Here is a 24581-nt window from a genome sequence, read left to right on the forward strand (position 1 = left end):
AGGATGGTGCACCTTAAATGTCTCAATAGCGAGGATTTAAAATGTATCCAGTGACGAGCATTTCCTTGGGACACCCATTAAGGTCGTATTCAAAAAAGACTCCTAAGAGAGTTTGGACCATTGACTTACAAAGTCTCATGTACCATGCACGAGGTTTGGGCCAAACCCACCTCGATAAACATATTTGAAAAAATGTCTAGGGTTGGAATACAAGATGAGCTCATAGCTCAAAATTCTCAAACCCTAGAAAGATGTTTTGCCAAGGTTGAAGTAGAAAAAGAATTAACACATTCAACCTTAGTAAAGAAGCTTAGTCAACCTCCCGATTGGTCGAAGGTTCCCAAACAAAGAAAGGAGGTTCCCATTGAATTTGGAAACAAGATAGCCTAACTCACCTCCTAACCTTTCCAAGGCTTTCAAGATCCTTGTATCTCCTAAAAAACATATATTCATGGCCTTATAAAACCCTTGCAATTTAAGGCACCCTACTATAGTCATGTAAAGGACCACCAAAGCAAAATTGCATAATCCAAGAAGACCTAATCCATGACCTCTTGGCCTAAGGTCGCAACTACCAAGGCTGTGAGAGTGTTTCAGTGAACGAAGAAACTATGACTGCCTCATTACAAACAAAATTAAAAGGAGAATGCCCATGTTTGGATCGATAGAGTCAAACTCACCTTTGGGCAACTCATACAAGCCATATGCAAAGCGCCCTTACTTTGCCCAACTTCTCCAGATTGCAAAATAATATAAATTGTAATTCAATTTTAATTTTATTAAAAATGCTCAGAGAAACGGACATTCATATGAGATTTTTCTTTGAATATTAATTGAGGGTATAAAAATTACAAGATCCAAATGTAAAATTCATTGTAATCCAAACCAAGTTCCGATCCAACTGAATATATAATTGAACTTTTTATTTTAAATCTATTTTTTAAACAAACTTTTTCATGTTCTAATTGTTTCTTTTGAGAAAAGTTTTTTGCCTTTTTTTTGGAAAACACAATTCCAAATTGTGTTTTCTACTTCCAAAATTTTACTAAAAAGTGTTCTAGACAGAGATTTGCTAACTAGGGTTAGAATCACTGGGCTTCCGTAAGAATTTACCCATCGTAAAAAATTAATTTGAAGGAATCTTTCCGGAAGTAATTCTTGAATTTTGTTCATTAAGTTTCTTATGTTTTCCTTTTTTCTTTTGTCCAGGAGGCAATGCTGCACAGAAGTGCATGGACAAAGCTTTTCATCTTCTCATGTCTTGCCATCACGTCCAGATGGCACATACGCACAACTAGGGATGGCAATGGACTGGGGCGGGGGCAGGGTCTCCACCCCCGCCCCGTCTTAAGATTAGAACCTCCATCCCCGACGGGGATGGATTTTAACCTCCACCCCCGTTTCTTGTCCTCCATCTCCGGTTCAAACGGGGATGAGGCGGGGCGGAACCCGTTTCCCCGTAATCTATTGCCATCCTTTAGGACTGGGGATGGGGCAGGGCTAGGCAGGGATCGTGGCGGGGACAGGGCAGGGCGGGGAAAAGTGTAAGTCCATCCCCAAACGGGGATGGATTTTAACCTTCGTCCCCACCTCCATCCCCGTTTCATAGCCTTCATCCCAGGTCCAAACGGGGCAAGGCGGGGCAGGGCCCCGCTTTCCCCCGGTCCACTGCCATCCCTACAAGTAACAAATGTCTGTGCCTTGGAAAACTGGGCTCATGCCCCAAAAGAGTACAAACTGCAACATCATATCTACGTAAGCTTTTGCTAAAAAATTGTACCTGTACGGTCCCTTGCCACGGCAAAAGGCAACGGCAGCTCACAAGTGCAGGTTCAGGTGTTGTGGCACCAAACAATGGAGGCATGAACATGCACAGGGACCATACAAATCAAATCACGTTTATACAAACTTTTTGTAACGAAAAATCATTCACGTATAGATAAAACAATTGACATTGATCTTCCATGACGGACCAAAATCTGAGGTGACCATTGCAGGAGACTGAAATTTCGTTCCTGAGGGCCACTTTGGGGCTCAGTATTCAATGCGTAAACAGCTCCACGGCAACGCCACTGGAAGCAATGAAGGGAGAACACCTCTGAACCTTTCCGGACTTTACCATGGAAAGGTTTCATTGGCTCCCCCCAGTGCTGCCAAAATGGCTCCTTTAACTGTTCTGACTAGAACCAAACTTCTGCCTTCTGCCTACCCCAGCAAGATTGAGGCCAAAATTTCTCCCATGGTTTTCTCAGATATTTCATTTTCAGCATCCAGCTCCATTCCAGATTCAAGCACTGCTGCATCCAAGATCAATTTGCGTTTGGCAATCTCAAAGATGTTCTCGTCAACCGTGCCTTTGGTCACAAGCCTGCAAAACTTATCAAAACTTGTCAGAAACAACCGCCTTGCATTATTACAAGAACTGGGTTGTTCCAGTCACTTTTTCCTGTGCCAGAATTTTTTACAGTATCTACTTGTTTTTCATCTCCTCAAGATTCTTAGGTACCTGTACACAGTCACAGGCTTTGTCTGGCCAATTCGATGGCAGCGATCCTCAGCTTGCCGATCCATTTGTGGGTTGAAATCCATGTCATGTATAATTACAGTGTCGGCTCCTGTCAAGTTCAGTCCCTGCCCTCCTGCTCTTGTTGATAGTAAACACGCAAAAATTGAAGTGTCATTGTTGAATGTGTCCACTATAGTCTGCCTTTCTGTTACCTGAGTACTGTCATCAAAGGCACCAGAGTGAACTGACAAGTAGCATCAAAGGTGACCACCAAACATAATGCTTGTAAAACCATGAGAGAGAGAGAGATGATATTATAAAAATATGTTTATGAACCATGATCATACAACCTGCCATCAAGACGGCTATAGGTCACTCCTATGACATCCAAGGCCCACTCCAAAATATCAAGCATTGTAGTCCATTGGCTGAAGATTAGGACGCGATGACCTGCTTTCTTAAGTGAAGGTAAAAGTTCTGCCAATGCCTGCAATCATAAGGGTGGGATGCAAACAAGTTTATCAAATCCCAAAAGGATCAAGCAAATAGCATCAGAATCAAATGGAATACCTACAAACCAGAGTTTTAAAGCCTCAAAACTCTTAGTTGATACAGCATTGTAACAGAACCATTATTAGCTGAATACAAGCATGTATGAATTCAAGCAACCCAAACAAGTGATAGCAGTGAAATCATAAGGACTCAGGACTCTTAAGTCCAAGACTTCAAGTTTAGTAGACTACTTCAATTAATCTAACCATGTTAAAATCAAATACTTTACCCACTTAACGTTAAACAATTCAATTAAATATTAAGAAATTGTTGGCCACAAGATGAAATCTTTACATGGGCAAAGTAGACAAACCTGACATTTAGCAGAACCCAAAAAGTGTCCCTCTTTAAGGGTGACACTGGCATCAATGCCGCCATAAGAAATTAAAAGCTGCAATAAGATCAACACAACCAGGATATGAGCAGGGAAAAACATAATACAAATAATTTAGAAAAAGCATTCCTTCTTGGAAGAATCATTTAAATGGACGCTGTCCATTGAAGGCCAGGACAAGCCACCAGAAGCATATGATAGTTTGCACAAAAAATTAGATATTTTCAATATTATAGAAAATATTGATATTAAAATTATTTACATGTATTTGAAGGCATATACTGGGATTTCAGCATCGTGCTTATGTCATGAACACTTGACTAAGAACTTTACTATATCATCTCATTTTGTATCACCAGTTTCTCTATATAATCAGCCTAGAAATAAGACAATGCAAATTGCATGAAACTTTGAGAATATACCATGAGAAGGATTAATTTTGTTCCATAATGTGTTTTTGACAACTACTCTGAAAGCATGAACCTAAAAAAAACCTAACTCTTGACACACTGATCTGGCTCACAGTAAATGGCCTTTCAAGCTACAGAATGCATTCTTTTAGATAACCCTTTTCAACAAAGCAATCAATAATGTTTGTTTGACTTTTTTATGTGTTTAGAGTGCAAAAAAATCCTTGCCCTTGACACACTGATCTGAATAACAAAAAGTATATAAAGATAACATTTCCTTGTGGCTGACTGCAAGTTTTTTTATCCAATCCAAGCACCTTCTGCACTCCAATAAAACCAACAACAACAACTACGGCTTCATCCCAAAACAATTGGGGTCGGCGATATGAACCAACAAAGAAAATCATTCTGGGTCATCCACATGAATCCTTCTCCCCCAATCATATTTATCCAATGCCATGTCCTCGGTGAGGTTCAAAGCATTCATATCCTTTCCTATCATCTTCATCCAAGTCTTCCTAGGCCTACCCCGACCTCTTTTAACTAATATATTTTCCCATTTCTCCATCCTTCTAACTGGAGCATCATTAGGCCTTCGCCGAATATGTCCAAACGACCGCAAACGATTCTCTCTCATCTTATTTTCAATGGGTGCAACGCCTACCTTCTTACGTATCTCCTCGTTCCAAATCTTATCTTTTATTGTATTTTCACATCCATCTAAGCATACACATCTCAGCTACACTCATTTTTTGAATATGATGTCTCTTGGCAGCCCAACATTATGTACCATATAGTAAAGAGGGCCTAATAGTCGTCTTATAAAACTTTCCCTTCAACCGCAATGACATTCTACGATTGCACAACAGTCCAGTTGCACTTTTCCATTTCATCCACCCAACCTTTATCCTATGATTTACATCTCCATCAATTTCTCCATACTTTTGAACGATAGATCCCAAATATTTGAAACAATCATCCACCGGTATTTCTTGCTCACCAAGCTTCACTACACTCCCATCACTACTTCGTTGCTTACTAAACCGACATTCCATATATTCTGTCTTACTCTTACTCAACTTAAGACCTCTTGCTTCCAATGTCTGTCTCCATAATTCTAACTTAGCATTAACCCTAGCTCTAGACTCATCAATCAAAACAATATCATCAGCAAACAACATACACCACAGCACATTTTCTTGAATTGATCTCGTAAGCTCATCCATCACTATAGCAAATAGGAAAGGGCTTAAAGCAGATCCTTGATGTAACCCAACCGTTATAGAAAAATTGGTTGTCACCCCTCCACAAGTGCGGACATTAGTTACTACTCCTTCATACATATCCTTAATTATACTAATATACTTGAGAGAAACACATTTCTTTATCATTGTCCACCAGAGAACGTCTCTAGGTACTCTATCGTATGCCTTCTCCAAATCAATAAAATCCGTATGCAAATCTTTGTTACTCTTTCTATTTCTCTCAATAAGTTGTCTAAGAAGATGTATAGCTTCCATAGTTGATCTTCCAATCTTCCAGGCATAAAACCAAATTGATTCTCGAATATCATGACAACCTTCCTCAACCTAGACTCAATCACCCTCTCCCAAAGTTTCATAGTATGACTCATGAGTTTTATACCACGATAGTTTGTGCAATCTTGTATATCACCCTTATTCTTATATAGAGGCATCAAAGTACTCTTCCTCCACTCATTAGGCATCTTATTTGCCCGCCAAATCTTGTTAAAAAGATCTGTCAACCATTCTAAACCTTTCTCTCCCAAGCATTTTCAAGCCTCGATAGGTATACCATCTAGGCCAACTACCCTTCTTGATTTCATTTTCTTCAAAGCCTCTGCAATTTCTTTCTTTTGAATCTTGCGCATGAAGTCACGATTCATCTCATGAAAAGGAATGAACAAGTCTCCAAGATCCTGGGCATGACTTTCATTAAATAGCTTATCAAAATAATCTTTCCATCTCTCCTTAATCTCCTCATCTTTGACTAAAATCCTTTGTATTTCATCTTTGATACATTTAATCATACCCAGATCCCTCGATTTCCTATCTCTCATCTTTGCAAGCCTATAAATATCCTTCTCGCCCTCTTTGGTATCCAACTTGTCATAAACCTCCTTATATTCCTTATTCCTCGCGTTTCGAACTACTTTTTTAGCTTTCTTCTTTGCTATCATATACTTCTTCAAATTCTCATTATCACGACTCTTACTTAGATTTCTATGACACTCTCTTCTAACCTTAATAGCTAATTTGACATCCTCGTTCCACCGCCTTTAAACTCACCCAATACCTCCTTAGCCACCTTTCTCATGCCACCTGCTATCTTATTCCACATTGATTCTGAATCCTCCTCGAGACACCAATCAGCTTCCTTAACTACCCGCTCTACAAACATTTCTTGTTTAGCTCCTTTCAGTGCCCACTACTTAATTCTATGATCTATCTTATGTATATCCCTTTTGCGGCATTGTCTAATTCTAAGATCTAAAATTAAGACTCTATGTTGTGTAGCTACACTTTCTCCCGGTATAACCTTACAATCTATGCAACAACCCCTATCTCTCTTTCTAAGTAGGAAAAAATCTATCTGACTCGTATTAACCCCACTTTCAAATGTTACTAGGTGAGACTCCCTCTTCCTAAACCAAGTGTTTGCTAAAATCATATCATAGGACAAACCAAAATCTAAAATCCTTTCTCCACTTTCGTTTCTTTCTCCTATACCATAGCCTCCATGGATACTCTCAAATCCATCCCTACTAATGCCTACATGCCCATTAAGGTCACCGCCGATGAAAAGCCTTTCTTCATAAGATATCCTTTGTACTACTCCATCTAAATCTTCCCAAAATTGACGCTTAATGGAATCATCTAAACCTACTTGAGGTGCATAAACACTAATAATATTAATAATATTCGTACCTAATACTAATTTAATAAGTAAAATCCTATCACCCTTCCTACGGACCTCAACTACATTATCTATAAACTCACGACTCATAACAATCCCTACTCCATTCCTATTCCTATTTATTCATGTATACCAAATCTTATATCCCCAAGGTTCTATCACTTTTGCTTTCTCACCTACCCATTTGGTCTCTTGTAGACATAAAATATCAATCTTTCTCCTACACATAACATCTGCTAACTCTACCAACTTACCAGTTAAAGACCCTATGTTCCAAGTGGCTAACCTAATTTTATTGTCTTGGACTAACTTCTTTACCCCCACCCGTCCAACAAAATGAGGGAACCCTTGCCTATTTGACACCACACCCGGGCGCCGGTGTGACGCGTCGCTTCCGGGCGACGACCTAGCAACCCTTGCCCATTTATCACTGCCTCCGAGCCTATAGAGTACAGTGCGTCGCTCAGTAGGGAACGCCCCAACGAAATTCTCATATTGGTTCATATTCATAGGGTATGACTAAGTTTTTTATGCTGGCTGTCACTGGCCTACCGCAACCCTCCTCCTTTATCCGGGCTTGGGACCGGCAGTGTATAACTAAGCAGTTATACACAGGCGGGCACTCCAATAAAACCAAATTTCATAAGCCCGGAGGGTGATAGGCAATACTTGGAAAAAAAAGGCAATATTTGTTGTTATGCTAACATTACAAGTAGATTATGTCATTAATGGTTTCTGGAAATAATTGCTTAACTTTATTAGCTCTATGCCCCATCTAATAGCATCATTGACAAGTGTTCCAATCACCTAGTTTCCAGTCCCACACCGCAAGCCTCAAGTCTTTCAACTTCAAAATTTTGCCTCGCAGAAAGATCAAATATCATCAACCAAGAGATTCCATCTGTTGCAAGCTAGGGACTGAAACTCTGCATCTGCACATCGTGCTCATTCGTCATTAGTTTCTGTTACACCACATAATTGAATGGTCATAATCAGTGTTGTTAAAAATGTGCCTCAAGGCACAAAAAGCGCGCCTCGCCTCGAGGCGAGGGCCTTTTTGCCTTGAGGTGCACTTAAAAAGCGCAAAACCATAAAAGTGTATGCCTCATGCGCCTTGAGGCGAGGCGTGCATTAAAAAATCGGATGGCCCGGACCCGGGCCCGAATTCTCGAAGGATCGTGAACCTTCTTTAAAAAAGACACAGGCCCCTCGAGCGATGGGCAAAAGGCCTTGCCCCTTCTCTCTCCACTCTGTCCCCTCTCGTCCCCCGCGACCGCTGTCGCCGGCCACCACCCGCCGCTGGTCATCGCCTCTTCCACCTTCTTTTCTCTGCTGAGAAGGCGTCGGCGACCCGCCGGCCACCACCGTCTTCTTGTCTCTGTTGCAAGGGCACCAACGACTCATCGCCACTGTCGTCCGTTCCAGCGACCTCGACCGACATCCCTGACGCCACCTTTCCTCTGCGTTTTTCGATGACAGGTAAACCCTCTTCTTTGCTTCTTCTTCTCCGTGAGGGGTCGACTGACAGGGGGCAGAGCCCCCTATCGTCGCCTCTCGTCGACAGGGGGTTACCCCCTGCCTTTCTTTTGGGGTCAACCGACAGGGGGGTGGAGCCCCCTATCGTCGGCAGGGGTCCCCCCCCCCCTCTGCTTTTCTCTGTTGGTCGACCGATAGGGGGGCGGAGCCCCTGTCGTCGCCTTTCGTGGGCAGGGGGTTCCCCCCCTTTGCTTTTCTCTCTTGGTCGACCGACAGGAGGGCGAAGCCCCCTATCTCTTTCTTTTTCGGTAGGGGGCGCCGCCCAGTGTCGCTCACCTTGTCGTCAGACAAGGGGTTACCCCCTGCCTTTCTTTTGAGGGGTCGACCAACAGGGGGCAGAGCCCCCTGTCGTTGCCTCTCGACGACAGGGGGTTACCCCCTGCCTTTCTTTTGGGGTCGACCGACAGGGGGGCGGTGCCCCTTGTCGTCGCCTTTCGTGGGCAGGGGGTCCCCCCCCCCCTCTGCTTTTCTCTCGTGGTCGACCGACAAGAGGGTGAAGCCCCCTGTCTCTTTCTTTTTTGGTAGGGGGCTCCGCCCCCTATCGCTCACCTTGTCGTCAGACAGGGGGCTCTGCACCCCCTATCCTTCTTGCTTTGCAGGTAGGGGGCTCCAACCCCCCTGCCATTTGCCTTGTCGACAGGGGGGGTGGAGCTGGTTCTACTTTAGTTATGTTGATTGTGCTTTGTGTGTTGACGATTTTTGTAGTTTACTTGATTATGGTGTTGGTTCATTAACAATTATGTTTTGTTTCTCCCTTTTAATCTTTTTCGTATGTAATATCTTTCTCTACTTTACATTGCTTTGTTCTGTGAAAAAATTCATGCAAATGTTTGAATAGATTAGGATTGTAATACATTCCTGTGGATTGCTGAACTTGTATCTTTACTTTTAGTTGCTAATATGTGTTTGCATCACTACTAATAGTTCTCTGCATAGGGTGTCTTATTGTTTTGCTTGCATTTGCCATCATTTTCTTGTTACATTTTCTTGTTAAGTTTATTTTCAATCTTAGAAATTTTATTTCTTGTATTTAGATTAGAATTTAGTTGTTAATTTATTAATTATCGTTTTTAGATACATTAATACTAGTGAGACTAGTTAAAAAAATTGCAGTACATTAATACTTATGTTGAAGTTTTAGTGTAATACAGTATGCTGATTTTTAGATTTCTTTAAAAATCTAACTAAACATGACAAGTTTTGAATGTGGTATGTGTTTTCAACTAAAAGAACTAAAGAGATCACAATCATGGGTTTGGTTTACAAAACCTGCAACGGACCAAACCTGGTTAAGATGGACAAATTACTTAAAGGATCTTTCAACTCACATTATATTTTGATAGATTTGCAACTTCCTGACTACTATGCCTTCAGTTAGCATGTTGTATATTAGTACAGAAGAGTTATGTATGTCGTCATTGTTTTGTTTCTATTACTTTGGCACACATGCGCAGCGTAGCTCCGCTCCTGTTGCTCAATTATGTTTTTTTCTAGGATTCCTATATAGCTTATACACCAGGATTGTAATGAAGCAACCATAATTAAATAAAATGATTGTGTCAAATCATGGATAGGCTTATTTGGTCTTTTTGGTTGTGGTTCCCTTTGTCTATTTTGCATTTGTTTTCATGTAATGTGGTCAGCAGAATGCATGATGTTAATATATATTTTGTTATATGTATTTTTGCAGTTGAACAATGACAAAGGATGTAGGATGGGATCATGGAGTTAAAGTTCCAAATCCTACTACAGATTCCAAACTCGTAGGACATGTAATTTGCAATTACTGTTATAAAGAGACTACAGGAGGCATCTATAGGCTAAAACATCACTTAGCTGGCACAAAACATGGTGTAAGCATGTGCAAAGCGGTTTCACCTGATGTGAAAAGATTTTTTCAGAATCATCTAAAGGATCAGAAGCAAAAAAAGAAGAGTTAGAACAAAACAAGTTGGATATCGGGAGAAGTGTCTATTTTGGATCATCAACAGGCGATAATGTGAATAAAGAAACTAGTGGATCATGTAGTAATGCAAAAACAAGTACGGATGGTCCTATGGACCTTTTTGTGAACAAAGAAGCACGACAAACCACAATAAACACTGCTTTCAAAAGGAATGAAAGAAAAATGTATGTTGTGCCATTGATAGATTTTTTTATGCAAATGTCTTATCACTTAATCTTTGCAACAGTCCATATTTTGGTGCAATGGTAGAAGCTGTTGCAAATTATGGGCGAGGGTTCAAACCGCCTTCTTATCACGAGATCAGAACGTGGATTTTGAAGGACGAGGTAGATTGTACTCATGAAATTTTAAAAGAGTTCAAAAAAGAATGGCCAAAGGTTGGTTGCAGCATTATGGAAGATGGTTAGATAGATGAAAAATGAAGAAACTTAATTAATTTTCTTGTGAACTCATCTGGGACAATATTTTTGAAGTCTGTTGACATCAACGACATGAAAAAAGCTGGTGCAAATTTGTGTAAGTTGTTTAAAGAAGTTGTTAATGAAGTTGGTGAAAGTAATGTGGTGCAATTCATTACAGATAATGCACCAAATTATGTGGCAGTTGGGAATATGTTAACAACAGGAAAAACATGTTTTTGGACACCATGTGCAGCGGACTGCTTTGATCTTATGTTAGAAGATATTGAAAAGATATCAATTTTTAAAGATACAGTGGAAAAGGCAAAAAAATTTACAAGATACATTTATAGTCATGCATGGGTATTAAATTTAATGAGAAAATTTACAAAGAAACAAGGTTTTAAAACCCGTGACTCGGGACTCGACTCGTTCTTTATTGACTCGTGACTCGGCGGGTCAACTCGATGACTCGGACCGGGTTTTGTTAACTTTTGATTTTAAAAGAAAAACAATTTATAATTTGTCTCAAACCATGTTTTTCAGTAAACAAGAGATCCTTGGGTTGTGTTAAGGCATGTAATCACTGAAACTGGGAGAGAGATGTGACTCTTTCTTAGGTTGCTTTTGAACTGATAACAATTGGCATCGACTAAATTAGCTTGGTTTTTGCTTGTATTCTTCCTGGGTTTGTCATTTTCTAGTTAAACCATTCATAGAGAGCAGTAGCATTGAAAAATGCATAGGCTGATCGCTGCCAGACTATCTCACAGGAATATTCCCAACTTACCAGTTACCCTTGTGTAATACCCCCTTATACAGTATTCTTAATGAAAAATTGAACAATGGCATGCCATGTGTCCTTTTTGTTGTCCATGTGACAATATATAAATGTACATCCTTGACAAATAAACAAAGGTCATTAAAAGCAACTAATGTTGTAGCAAAAAACTCTAGGATAGCCTGCTAAATAGCCTTCAAATTTCTTTTTTAGACAAAGGACTATGGAGTAAGTTTAAGAATAACGATGGTGTAAGTTGAAAAATATGAAATTAAGTGGCATGACAAAAATTCTGGAAAGAGATGCAGCATATAAAATCCTGGTTGTTCACTCCCAAATAGAGCTAAAACTCTTTTCCCTATGAACATTGGCTCCTAATGTTGTTTCTTATGAATTAGCGGGATTTTTGTATTTTGATGGTTCTGTGCATTGTCAAGCAATCAAGAACTTATGTGAAGCTCTGTTGACATTTGTCTTATTGGTAGAAATTTATGGAAACGTTATGAATCCTCTCTTGAGTGACTTCTAGCTACTGGCTACCACAAGGCCAATTACCAGTTTCCAACATATACTTAGTTCCTTAATTCTATGCTTCTGATAATACATGATGAATATTATAGTTGATTATGCTATGATAGTGATACCTGGTGATACCTGGTACATGTTACAAAGTTAACACACACAGGGAAGATCCAAGAGCACACATACCACAAATCCAATGAGCACATCAGTCCACCAAATCAGCCAACACAAGGACCACTAAGGACACACTCACAAGAGACCCTAAGGGTCTGTCTGATTGCTTGTCCAAGATTGGAAAGACCCTTAGAACATAACAGACAAAACATATGTTATGTCTGTAACAATCGCACTTTATCCCATGTTTGTTTCAACTCAAATAAAAAATCAAATTTCAAATATCCCAGAACTCGCCCGAGTCAAGCCCAAGTCTTGGCAAGCCGAGTTTGCCTTGCCGAGTTGGCTCGTTGGAGGGCCGAGCCGAGCTGAGTCAGCCGAGTCAACGAGTTGACTCGGCGAGTTTTAAAACCATGCAAAGAAGAAAGAACTTCTGCGTCCAACCATCACTCGTTTTGCCACAACATATCTTACACTTTATAGTATTGGATGTTATAAGAAAGAGTTAAAGTCGATGTTCTTATCTTTAAATTTTAGATCATCTAATTACTATAAGAAATCTGATGCTAAGAACATTTTTTATATTGTTCTTAATGATCATAAGTTTTGGGCTGTCATATCATATGCAATTAAAGCTACACTACCTCTCGTGAAAATGTTGTGACTCGTTGATGCGGACGAACCTGCTATGGGATTTTTGTATGAGGCAATGGATACAGCGAAAGAGGAAATTGCTTCAAACCTTGACAATGTCGAAAGAAAATATAAACCTATTTGGGATATCATTGATAGACGATGAGACTTGCAACTTCATAAGCCTTTGCATACAATTGCCTATTATTTAAATCTACATTTTCATTATGCTGACAACTTCAACCCTGATGGAGAAGTTATGAGTGGCTTTTATGATTGTGTTGAAAAATTAGTTTCTGATGCAAATATTCGGTTGAAAATTACAACACAAATCGATGCATTTAAAAAGGCAAAGGGGTTGTTTGGCAGAGAGACAGTTGTTACAACAAGAAAATTAAAAAGTCCTGATAAGTTTGCAATTATGTTGTTAGTTGTCAATATTTTTTTATGTTTTTATTAATTATGACATTCTTAATGTTTTTATCATTTTTTATTATTTTATTTGAATGCAGCTGATTGGTGTTCATTTAGGCACGAAAATCCTGAGTTGATGAATTTTGCAATTCGAATTCTAAGTTTGACATGCAGTGCATCGGGCTGTTAGAGGAATTTGAGTACTTTCTCATTGGTTTGTGACTTTGTGTTTTATTTTTGAAATACATTTTTATAAGTTTAATTATCTTATATTTGATTATCAATGATTTGAAATTATAGGTGCATACAAAATGAAAGAATAGACTTGAACAAGAGAAGATGAATGCATTGGTTTTTGTAATGTACAATATGAAATTAAGAGAGAAAAATATGAAGAGGAAGGCTACCAAAGACCCTATATGTCTAAATCATATAGACTCAGACAATGAGTGGATTGTGGAGAAGGAAGATCCAGTGTTGCCAAGTGATCCCAATTGGTTGGAGGATTCATGGTTGGATTCGAACTTTGACATAAATGCCATTGAGCATGTGCCTATTGAAAAAGTCACTTCACCTCATGTTTCACAAAGTGGTTCTAGGCAAGACATGTCTTCAAGAGATCGAGGTAAAGTTATATTCCTTTTACCTAGCTATGAATATAAATGTATTTTTTTAATTACATAACATAAATATTTAATACATAATTTTTTATTGAAGGGAAAAGAAAAGCAAAAGAAGTAACTGAGGACGTGGATGAAGAAACTTAAACTATAGATGATGAAGAGTCAGAGAATGAAGATGGAGAACCTATTTATATGGATTCTTCAGATGATGATATTGAAGACTTAGATATTGATGATGACGAGACACAACAAGAGCCTAGGCCCTAATTCATATCATAAAGCTATTGACCATTTATATGTTTTTTGGGTCTTTAAGTTGTAATTGTGAATGTTAACACTCTCATTTTCAAGAGTTTTGGACAAATACATTAACATTTGGTTGTTAATGATAACATGTATTTTCTAATTATGACTTGATGTCGTTAGTGCTAATATGCATTTTGCTGTTAATGTTAGTTTTTTATTGAATGAATGCTCATATTTTATTTCTTAGATACTTACATAGATCAAGTTGTTGCATTAATGTTACTTTTACATGTTAATCTCATATTTTTTCAGTATTTATTTGAGATTTTTTTTTCGTGTTGGTTGGTGCTTCATCAATAAAACATTTCTTATTTATTTATAATTTTAGATATTTTTTATAGTTTTTTTAAGTTTAAAAAAAATTTGAGGCTTAAGCTTTGCGCCTCGAGGCTTACGCCTCGAGGCTTACGCCTCGCCTCAGATTTTGGTGGAGCGCCTCGCCTCGCCTCAACGCTTTTCACAACACTGAGTGGAACAAATCTCTAGAAACTCATCGAGATGATGATAGGTATCTTCGTTACTAAGGCCAATAGAAGGATGGTAGCATTTGGATGACACTGGCCTTGATTTCATATTGTGGGGCTCCTATAACAGGTCTCACAATGCAGGAGACAAGAGTGTGCTCAGTAGGATCGAAGTACTCCCTCAATGGATGGACTTGGTCGAGGTCTTTCGCCATGAGTCTGGCTCTACGGGATCTCTTGAGGATTAATTCAAGATTATCGACAAGATCGACAAGCTTAAGGCCTAAAGAGCATTGCCCTTGAATACACCGTTGAATTGAGACCCGGTGCAACACTCGTCCTAAGAGCTTTTTACCTACACTAGCGTGCAATCGCAATCAAACCACACCACGAAGCATGCAAGAAAGTAACGAAATAAACAACCACCACCCAAATGCATTTATAGAGCTTGAAAATAAAATATATGCTCGGTTACCTAAAATGGTACCCTAGTAGGTAGGTCGGGCAGAAAAATTAAAATGGCTCTATGGTTTTCACTCAACATGGTTCTAACAATCCTAATTAATAAACCAAATCAAACTAAACAATCCCAGATATCAACAGAAAATAAACTAGGCAATCCTAAAAAAAATGCGAAAGAAAACTAGGAGTCCTAAATATATGTGAAATAAAGGCAATAAAGTGAGTATATTTAGTCTTAAATCGTCGTTCCCCATCAACGATGCCAAAAATTTGATGCAACTTTTCTTAAAAGTATTTTTAAAAATATTTTCAATAAAGATCTCACGTGTAAAACATGCACCAAATTATAATAACCGGCTCACACTAATGGTGGAGTCCGGGTCGAACACAAGTAACGGGTTAAAACTTTCGTACTCCAAACAAAACACACCTTTATTGCCTCAAATAAAAGAGAATGTAAGCACACACGCAAAAACCTATTCCAATGGTTTGAACAAGAGTAAAAGATTATACAACCCAAATAACAATGTGGCCTAATGACCTACACTAGAAAAATAAAATAAATCAAATTGATTTTGCTCGGCTAGCTCTTGTTTTTTATGTGGGATATCGTTTTGTGCGTCCACCTAAGTTCACCCTTTTATGTTGTTCCTCACGCCATCTAACAACACACCACCTAAAAAAACAAAAAGAAAAAGCACAAAACAAATCTACACTACACATTTGTTAGTTATAAATAAAAGGACATTAAAATTTTAACTAGATGCTAACGACTAGCCTAGATGTACCTATACTACTACTAACCGAAAGTAACCTTAAACTCATGTTAAACTCTAAATTTTTTGACGAAAAACAGAAATTAACGTGACTTTAAACACGCCTGAAAACAATCAACTCACTAAGAAAAATGAGTCCAACTAAAAGAAAAACTGAAAATCGATATAACTAGGCTAATAGACTAGTTCTACCCGTCGGTTTTGGTTGTCGGTTAGGGTGTTGATACTCAGCCTAAGAATCAGAATTTTAACAACATATATTATGCTAAACTAAAGGTGCAAAATCAGAAATTAAAACACATTAAAAACTAATGCATAAAAATAAAAACAAACTATCCTATATGCATGTAAACCCGACTCTAAAGAAAGAAGGGAGAAGAGACTCACCGCGTGGTTCGCCTCCGACGGATTGGGGAGAAGAAGAGTGGCCTTTATGACTTGTCACGCACCTCCAGAGTTGATCTTCAAGTATGGGAAAACACAAACCAGCTGGCCGGTTAGGGTGTTGGGAAGAGATGGAAGAAGAAGAAGAAAAGGGAGGGGGGGTGAATCCCAAGGAGAGAAAAGCCTCTTTCACTCCTCTTAAACTCTTATTTATAATGAGAGCCTAGGGTTAGAAGGATAAGTTTGGGTATTTTCTAAAAAGACTCGTAACATCAATAATTTTCAAAATACCTCAACTACAACACTATTTCTAAAAACCATGTTAAAACTAAACTATTTCTAAAACATAGGTGGCGCCCCTCTAAGGGTATTGTGGTCCAATTAAACTTCTTAAAAGTGGGTCGAATCTGGATTTTAAAATTTTAACCAGTCCATTTTTCGGGATTCGATCCAAAAGCCTTCAAAACTGCTCCAAATTGCTTATTTTAACTTTGATTTCGATGAAATTCAAAACGAAGCTTTCCTGCATGAAAATACATCAAAATCAACTAAACATAGGCATTAAAACATTGAATATGCGCAAGATCATGCATAAAAGTATATAAAATAGAGTAAAATATGCATGATCAGATCTCAACCTGGACCAGATCCTAATTAATATGAGTCTTGGACTGGGTTCAGATCTATATCAACTTGGATCAAACGGATTGGATCCAATCCAATCCAGAACTGGTCACATTGAGGTGTGTCATTTTTGGAAAAAAGTGATTTTCAGGTCTACCGTAACCCGAATTCAGAAAAACAAAATATCAATGTTTTCAGAATTTTGAAACGAATCTAATGATATATTTCTTGAATTACGCCTTAATTTAACCAAATTTTGCTCGATTTTAAAGGTCAAAAACAAAAAGTTTTACCAATTCTTATTTGCCTCGTTTTGGTCTTGTCAACGGGTCATGGGCCACGCCCAGACTCGACTGACGCCACCTAAAATCGAAGATTTTATCAACTTTACAAAACACTTAGCCAAATTTTCAAAAATCTCATAATTTAATACGAAAGAAAACACACAATATTATATTTTATACCCCACAACATGACATTTAAATCAATATAATCCTCCATGAAGTGCAAAACCACAAAAGTTACACTTCACTATTCCTTTCAAACACATTTTCAAGTCATGATATACAATATTTCAATGCAGGATCCTTTGAAAGGCATCCTCCAACACCTCCACCCTCCATAGACCTCCTAGAGCAAGAATTACTAAATCTAATTAATACAAAGATGTAAAACAATGCTTAATAGTACACCTAAGGACAACACAAAAAATGGGATTAAGGGTAAAAAATTAAAAGTAAAGTAATATCTTCTAAAAATATAAAAAAAGAAAGGAGCTTACCCTCCTTCCATTTCAATCATACACAAACGAAACAAAGAACGAAGATTTTTTTACCTTATCTCACTTTCTTTAGTGGAAATTGGGTGAAATGCACTCTTAAGCAAATGGCAGAAGTCCTCCCTTTGCACACGGATCGACCCCCAAATCGCACTCACGACTCCTAGGGTGCGTGAATACCCCTCTAATGGCCTCTACACAAATGAGGGATTTGGCCTTCAAGAGGTATTTAAAACCCAAAAAGAAAAAAATTACAATTTGGCCCTTTTTAAAGTGAGTTGATGCAGTGTCGTATGATACACCCTATATCGTATGATAGGTACAATACAAGCCGTATCATACGATACACACTCATCGCAATACAAGTGTGTATTGTATCATTTTTCTAAAAGTAATAATGTGTATTATAGTGTATCGTAAAATACGATACAATACGAACAACATTGGGCTAAACAACAAAATATTCCAGAATGGCTTATGCTCTCATTTCCAAATACTTGTAACCACTTTGTTGAATTAGAAGGATACCCTACTATTAAGTAATATACATCAATAAAGCAAACACAGGATACTAATTACTAAACTAACAATTATCATTATTGTGACTTATGGTAGCCTCCCTCAAAGATGTGGATGGACTTTTTTGTTAAAATGTATCTCCAAAACCATTGTTGTAAGTATAAATATATATACTTACATACATAGAGATACATATACATATATATATTATATGTATACGTATCTTTATATATATAAGTATATATATTTATATACATATTTTATTTTTTTACCCGAAAAGGGTATTCTTGTAATTTCCTATCTTGCGCATATTCCATTTGGAATATGTTGTATTTTCCTTCTTTATTTTTTGTATTTCTTATTTTTATTTTTTTCCTTTTTCATAAAGGTGCATTGGGGGTCTCCCAATAGAGTCGTTGGGGAGCCCCCAACGGTCACAAATGTGACCGTTGGGAGCTCCCCAACGACTCCTTTGGGAGCCCCCCTTTGCACCTCTTTGCTTTTGTATAAATAGGGGTGTTCCCCCTTGTTATTGAAGGAGCTTGAGAGCCTCAAGCATTTGCTCTTTTCTATAAAATACATGCCTTAGTGCATGTTTGCTATCTTTATGCTTTTTGCGTATTTTGTTCAAGTGTTGTGAGTGCCTTCGTGCACATCTTTTATAAAGTATTTGTGCTTGTATGTGTATTGTCTCTTCGTAGACAAATTCACATGGTATCAGAGCTTGGTTGGTGATAGAGGATCATGGAATTCTCTTTTTTTCGAGTGCCTCGAAAAGCATGCCTTCGGATATTTGAAGTTTGAAGTGGTGGATCTTGCTTCTCAAATATTTTAGAAGAATCTTGTGCAAGTTAGAATTTGAAATATTGTGTTGGTACGCATTTTCTTTCTTCCTTTCTACTCCTTAATAGGTGAAAAAGAGTCTCATTTTGCTTTTGGCTTCAAATTAAATAGGTCCAACTATCATGTTTGAGCCGAAAACATGGAGGCTCATATAAAAGGGAAGGGGCTATGGGGTTATGTGCAAGGCACAATTCCGGAATCGGAACCCAAAATTACCGTGGTAAACGGAAGTGAGATCAAGATTCTTAAGGGGGAAGAAAGAATCAAAGCCCTTGAAGAGTACTCTCTGAATGGGAAATGAAAATTTTCAAGATTCTTTCTTGGTTTTTTTTCATCCGTGGAAACTAAGATTAATGCCAACATTATTAAGTTCAAAAAGGCATCGGAAGCTTGGCATTATCTTGAGAAAATGTATACATCAAGGGATCTATCTCATAAGTATTATCTTTAAAAGAAGACTCTCTCTCTTACTCAAGGTGAAATGACTATTAGGGAATATTTTGTCGATCTTTCCTCTATTTGAGACAAGTTTGCCATGCTTGAACCAAAATGGAGTGGAGAGGCAATTGAACTCCGTCACAAGCAACTTAAAGAAGATCGGTTCTTCAACTTTTGAATGGGCTAAGGCACGAATTTGAGCAAATAAGGTCATCTCTTCTATCCTCGTTTACTCCTCCCTCTCTTAAAGATGTACTCACCAAACTAAGTGGTGAGGAGACTCGTATGAGTTTATGTAAACAAAGATCAAATGTTCTTGCGGTTCCTTGTAATTATGAAGAAAACAATGAGGTCAATGTCGTATCAAGACCCGGAAACAATGTAAAAACCTATCGTCCTCCTCACTTTAAACCACAAAATCAAGGTGAAAATGGTGGACAAAGAGGAAAAATGGACTATAGCAAGATTATTTGTCATTTCTGTAAAGAACCAGGGCATATCAAACCCATATGTCCCAAGTGGAAGAAGCTTCTCGCAATGGCTACCACCGGTGTACCACAAAAGGAGGAGGCATCTTCAAGTGTGACACTCTATAAATCAAATAGTGGAAGCCCTTCAACCTCTCCTCAAGGGAGCTACCTCCGGTGCTGCCGTATCCACTTCTTCCTCTCCAGGTAAAGTTTCTTGGCTTTTGGACTCCGATGCATCCTTTCATATGTCCTCAAACATTTTTTCGCTTTCCGATTACTCAAAAAATGTTTCTCCATCTTTTGTTTCCACTGCGGATGGAACCTCTCTTGAAATTAAAGGAATAGGTAATTTTGAAACTCAAGATTTTTTTATTCCAAAAATTAGATTTATACCTAAACTAAACTTAAACATTTTCTCTGTTTCTCAACTCTCGGACCATGATTGCGATATTAAATTCTCTTGTGATAAATGTTTAATACAGGATCGTCGGTCCGGGAAATTGATTGGGGAAGGCTTTAGAAAGGGAGACTTATACTATATGGAATCTCTTCAAGTTCCAAATTTTTTTTTGTAATGCTGCCTGACACAAAGATATAAATGTGTGGCACAAAAGACTTGGTCATCCTAATATCACCAAGTTATCTTATTTACATTTTGCAAAAGACCTAAGTAAAAGCTCATTTTCTTGTAATGGCTGTATTCTCGGAAAAATGCAAAGTTTACCTTTTGAGCAAAGAACTATGTTCTCTTCTAAAACTTTCAAAATTGTTCATTCAGATGTTTGGGGACCCGCACCTATTGCTTCAAAAGGAGGCTTTTCTTATTATGTAATTTTTGTGGATGATTTTTCCAGATATTCGTGGATATATTTTCTTAAGTTCAAACATGAAGTTTTTCCGTGCTTCAAAACTTTTCATTCAATGATCAAAAATCAATTCAACAGTAACATAAAGATATTTAGAAGTGATTCTGGAGGAGAATATATCTCCAATCAATTTAGGGTATACCTTGAGGATCACAGAATTGTTCACCAAAGGTCTTGTCCTAAAACTCCTCAACAGAATGGGTTGGCCGAAAGAAAACATAGGCACATTATTGAGACCACTAGGACCCTTCTTATATCTCAAAACATTCCTAAAAACTTTTGGGCTGAAGCAGCTCTTGCTTCTGTTTATCTAATAAATCGCTTACCATCTAAGATATTAGGGAAAATATCTCCTTTTGAGGTATTACATAAGCTTGAACCTGATTATTGTTGAAGGATGAATGAGATGCACCGAACCCTAGGTAGGAGAGAGAGAGAGAGACGGCTGCACAGGAAGCAAACTAATTCAAGATGATTAGGGCTAATCTCTATGTTAAATAGAGAGAGGCCAAAAAGAGAAATTACACATAAATCCCTCAATAAAATAAAAATTCAAATAACCTCTAGTTTAGGAAAACTTCACCATAAAACCTCTTAATCTCAACACTCCCCCTCAAGCTAGAGCATAGATATCGATCATGCTCAGCTTGTCACAACAATGGGAGAAACTAGGCCTCGCAAGGGCCTTGGTAAAGACATCAACAACTTGATCTTCGGAAGATACATGATCTGTGCAAATATAACCAGCCTAAATCAAGTCACGTACATAGTGACAGTCAACTTCAATATGTTTAGTCCTTTCATGAAAAACTGGGTTGTTGGCAATATATGTAGCAGCCCTATTGTCACACACCATCACCATAGGTAGGGATACTTTCACCTGAAGTTCGGTCAAAACTGATTTTACCCACATGATCTCAACTGTTGTCTGAGCCATAGCTCTGTATTCTGATTCAGCACTCGACCTGGCTACAACAGTTTGTTTCTTACTCCTCCAGGTAACAAGATTTCCTCTCACAAAAACACAGAATCCAGTTGTTGATTTTCTATCTTCGATAGACCCCGCATAATTTGCGTCAGTGTAAGCAACAACGTTCAAGGAAGGATTTTGTTTAAACAACAGTCCTTTACCAGGAGATGACTTTAAGTACCTGAGAACCATCATAGTTGCAGCCCAGTGAGCTTTGGTAGGTTTATCCATGAATTGACTAATTTTACTCACGGCTAATGAAATGCCAGGTCTAGTAACGGTCACATATAACAACTTACCCACCAAGGATCTAAAACTGGTACTATCCACATTCAGATTTTTCATCAAACATATAAGTTTTGGGATCCATAGGAATGTTAGCTGGCTTCGCTCCTAGCATTCCAGTCTCTTTTAATAGGTCCATCACATACTTTCTTTGTGACAAAACTAAGCCCTCTTTGTTTCTTGCAGCCTCAATACCCAAAAAATATCGAAGGAAACCAAGATCTTTAGTAACAAAGTGTTTCTAAAGATGATCCTTTGTTGCGGAAATATCTTGGGCACTGCTTCCTGTTAATATGATGCCATCGACATATACCACCATAACCACAATTTCAGAACTAGTTTTCTTGATAAACAAGGAGTGGTATGAGACTGGTTCAATACTGCGCTCTGTCAGGCATGAATTAAATGATTACTGGTTCAATGTTGCCCTCTGTCAGGCATGAATTAAATGAGTTATACAGACTTCACATTCACATCTCCAGCTCTCCACCTCGATCATCGCGTCAGAGAGAGAGAGAGAGAGATTATTATCACTACTCTCATGAGTGCGAAGCGCTGGCCCCGCCACATTATCGCTCGTGGTTAGCCCACTTTCAATTTCATGGTGTCAACGGATTGGGTTGGGTTTGGTTCGGATTTAAGTGAAATCAAACTCAAACCCTATATGAGATAATGGTACCAGGTTATGGACTTGAGTCTAATGGAATCCATCATAAGAAACCATACCAGGATCCTGGACTAGAGTCTAATTGAACTCATCGTAAGAGAAACCATACTCGAACCTTATAAGGTTACATAAATGATAAATCAGATCCAAACCATACCTGCTAAAATAATATTTTTTATCATTTTTACATTGAAAAATTCTAACTTAATTATTGGAACTCGGGCCGAGCCATATGAAATTTCGCAAACTTAACACTCTTAGGCATAAAAAAGAAATGGTTGGTGAAGGAAAAACCATGAAAAGACCCATTTTTGCTTATCACAAAAATCATGTTTATTTTATCACAAGTATTTAATGAGAAGAACCCCCGGACCCCCCTTATATATATATATATATATATATATATATATATATATATATATATATATATATATATATTTTTTTTTTTTTTTATTTTTTTTTTTTGCCGCACCCGCACCCAAGGTTTTTGAAAGTGCCGCATCCCCGCACTCGCACCCGCACCCATGTGACATAGACTGTTTCAAATATTTGGGATCTATAATTCAAAAGAATGGAGAAATTGATGGAGATGTAAATCATAGGATTAAGGTTGGGTGGATTAAATGGAAAAGTGCAACTGGAGTGTTGTGCGATCGTAGAATGCCATTGCGGTTGAAGGGGAAGTTTTATAGGACGACAATTAGACTCGCTTTACTATATGGTACGGAATGTTGGGCTGCCAAGAGACATCATTTTCAAAAAAATGAGTGTAACTGAGATGCGTACGCTTCGATGGATGTGTGGAAATACACTAAAAGATAAGATTCAGAACGAGGAAATACGTAAGAAGGTAGGTGTTGCATCCATTGAAAATAAGATGAGTGAGAATCGTTTACGATGGTTTGGGCATATTCGGCGAAGGCCTAATGATGCTCTGGTTAGAAGGATAGAGAAATGGAAAATTATATTAGCTAAAAGAGGTCGGGGTAGGTCTAAGAAGACTTGGATGGAGATGATAAGAAAGGATATGAATGCTTTGAACCTCACTGAGGACATGACATTGGATAGAAATGATTGGAGGAGAAGGATTCATGTGGAGGACCCACAATGATTTTCTTTTTTGTTCATATCGCCGACTCCAATTGTTTGGGATGAAGGCATTGTTTTTGTTGTACACTATTACATGGATTTTTTGGAAATGCCAAAGAATGTCTTTTGTTATAACATTCAAAAAATCGAGTTGGGGTTATTGCACAAAAGACTTAGTCATCCACATATAGCCAAAATCAGTGTTTTAAAACTCGCCGAGTCAACTCGTTGACTCGGCTCAGCTCGGCTCGGCTTGGCCCTCCAGCGAGTCAACCCGGCAAGGCAAACTCGGTTTGCCAAAACTCGGGCTTGACTCGGCTTGACTCGGCCGGACTCGGGCGAGTTCTGAGATGTTTGAAATTTGATTTTTGAGTTTCAAATTACAGTTTCGAAATATATAAGTACATATATTTTAACAAGAGTTACCCCCAAATTTTGTATAAAAAAGAAAATAAAAATCATTTAAAGATAAAAAAAATCATTTAAATCCATAGAATAAAATCGCCATGTTGTTCGAACTACTGTTCACCCTGTGCTATCAACTTATTCTAGCAAAATATTTTAAAGAAATGATTCTCACTATATATGGAGGGTCAAATGTGCCTATAGGAAGTCACATTTAGGTTTCATCATCCATTTGTTATATGAACAAGCATTATAATGATTCAAATATTAGTAGTCTTTTTATAGTTGTGCCATTAATATATTTCTTGCATAGTTTTCATGCATGAGAAAATTGCTTGTTTATGTTGATATTGGGCATTCTGTAAACTTTCAATATGCCCATATATCCCTATTTTACATTTATCGATTTGTTAGAGAGGGAATTGAAACTTTTAAAACAAGCTAGCATATATGATTGGCCATTTTAGGAACCGTAGGTAGTAGCAGACTGAACTCATGGTGACCACGTC

At 38.1% G+C, this 24581-nt stretch overlaps 1 protein-coding gene across 2 annotated transcripts in view; it reads right to left on the reverse strand.

Moving 5' to 3' along the window:
- Positions 1-1858: 1858 nt before the first annotated feature.
- Positions 1859-24581, reverse strand: part of LOC149842451 (protein CHROMATIN REMODELING 19-like) — a 62286-nt gene continuing 39563 nt past the window's right edge. For both annotated transcript variants that reach the window (XM_089999179.1, XM_089999180.1), the window contains exons 10-13: positions 3372-3449; positions 2857-2993; positions 2507-2725; positions 1859-2368 (exon numbers count right to left, since the gene is read on the reverse strand). In XM_089999179.1, coding sequence (XP_089855305.1) covers positions 2206-2368; positions 2507-2725; positions 2857-2993; positions 3372-3449 — 597 coding nt within the window. In that variant the 3' untranslated portion in view covers positions 1859-2205. The remainder of the gene's footprint in view (positions 2369-2506; positions 2726-2856; positions 2994-3371; positions 3450-24581) is intronic.

Source organism: Nuphar pumila, chromosome 3 (assembly GCF_984573655.1).
Source record: "Nuphar pumila chromosome 3, dmNupPumi1.hap1.1, whole genome shotgun sequence".
NCBI lineage: Eukaryota > Viridiplantae > Streptophyta > Magnoliopsida > Nymphaeales > Nymphaeaceae > Nuphar > Nuphar pumila.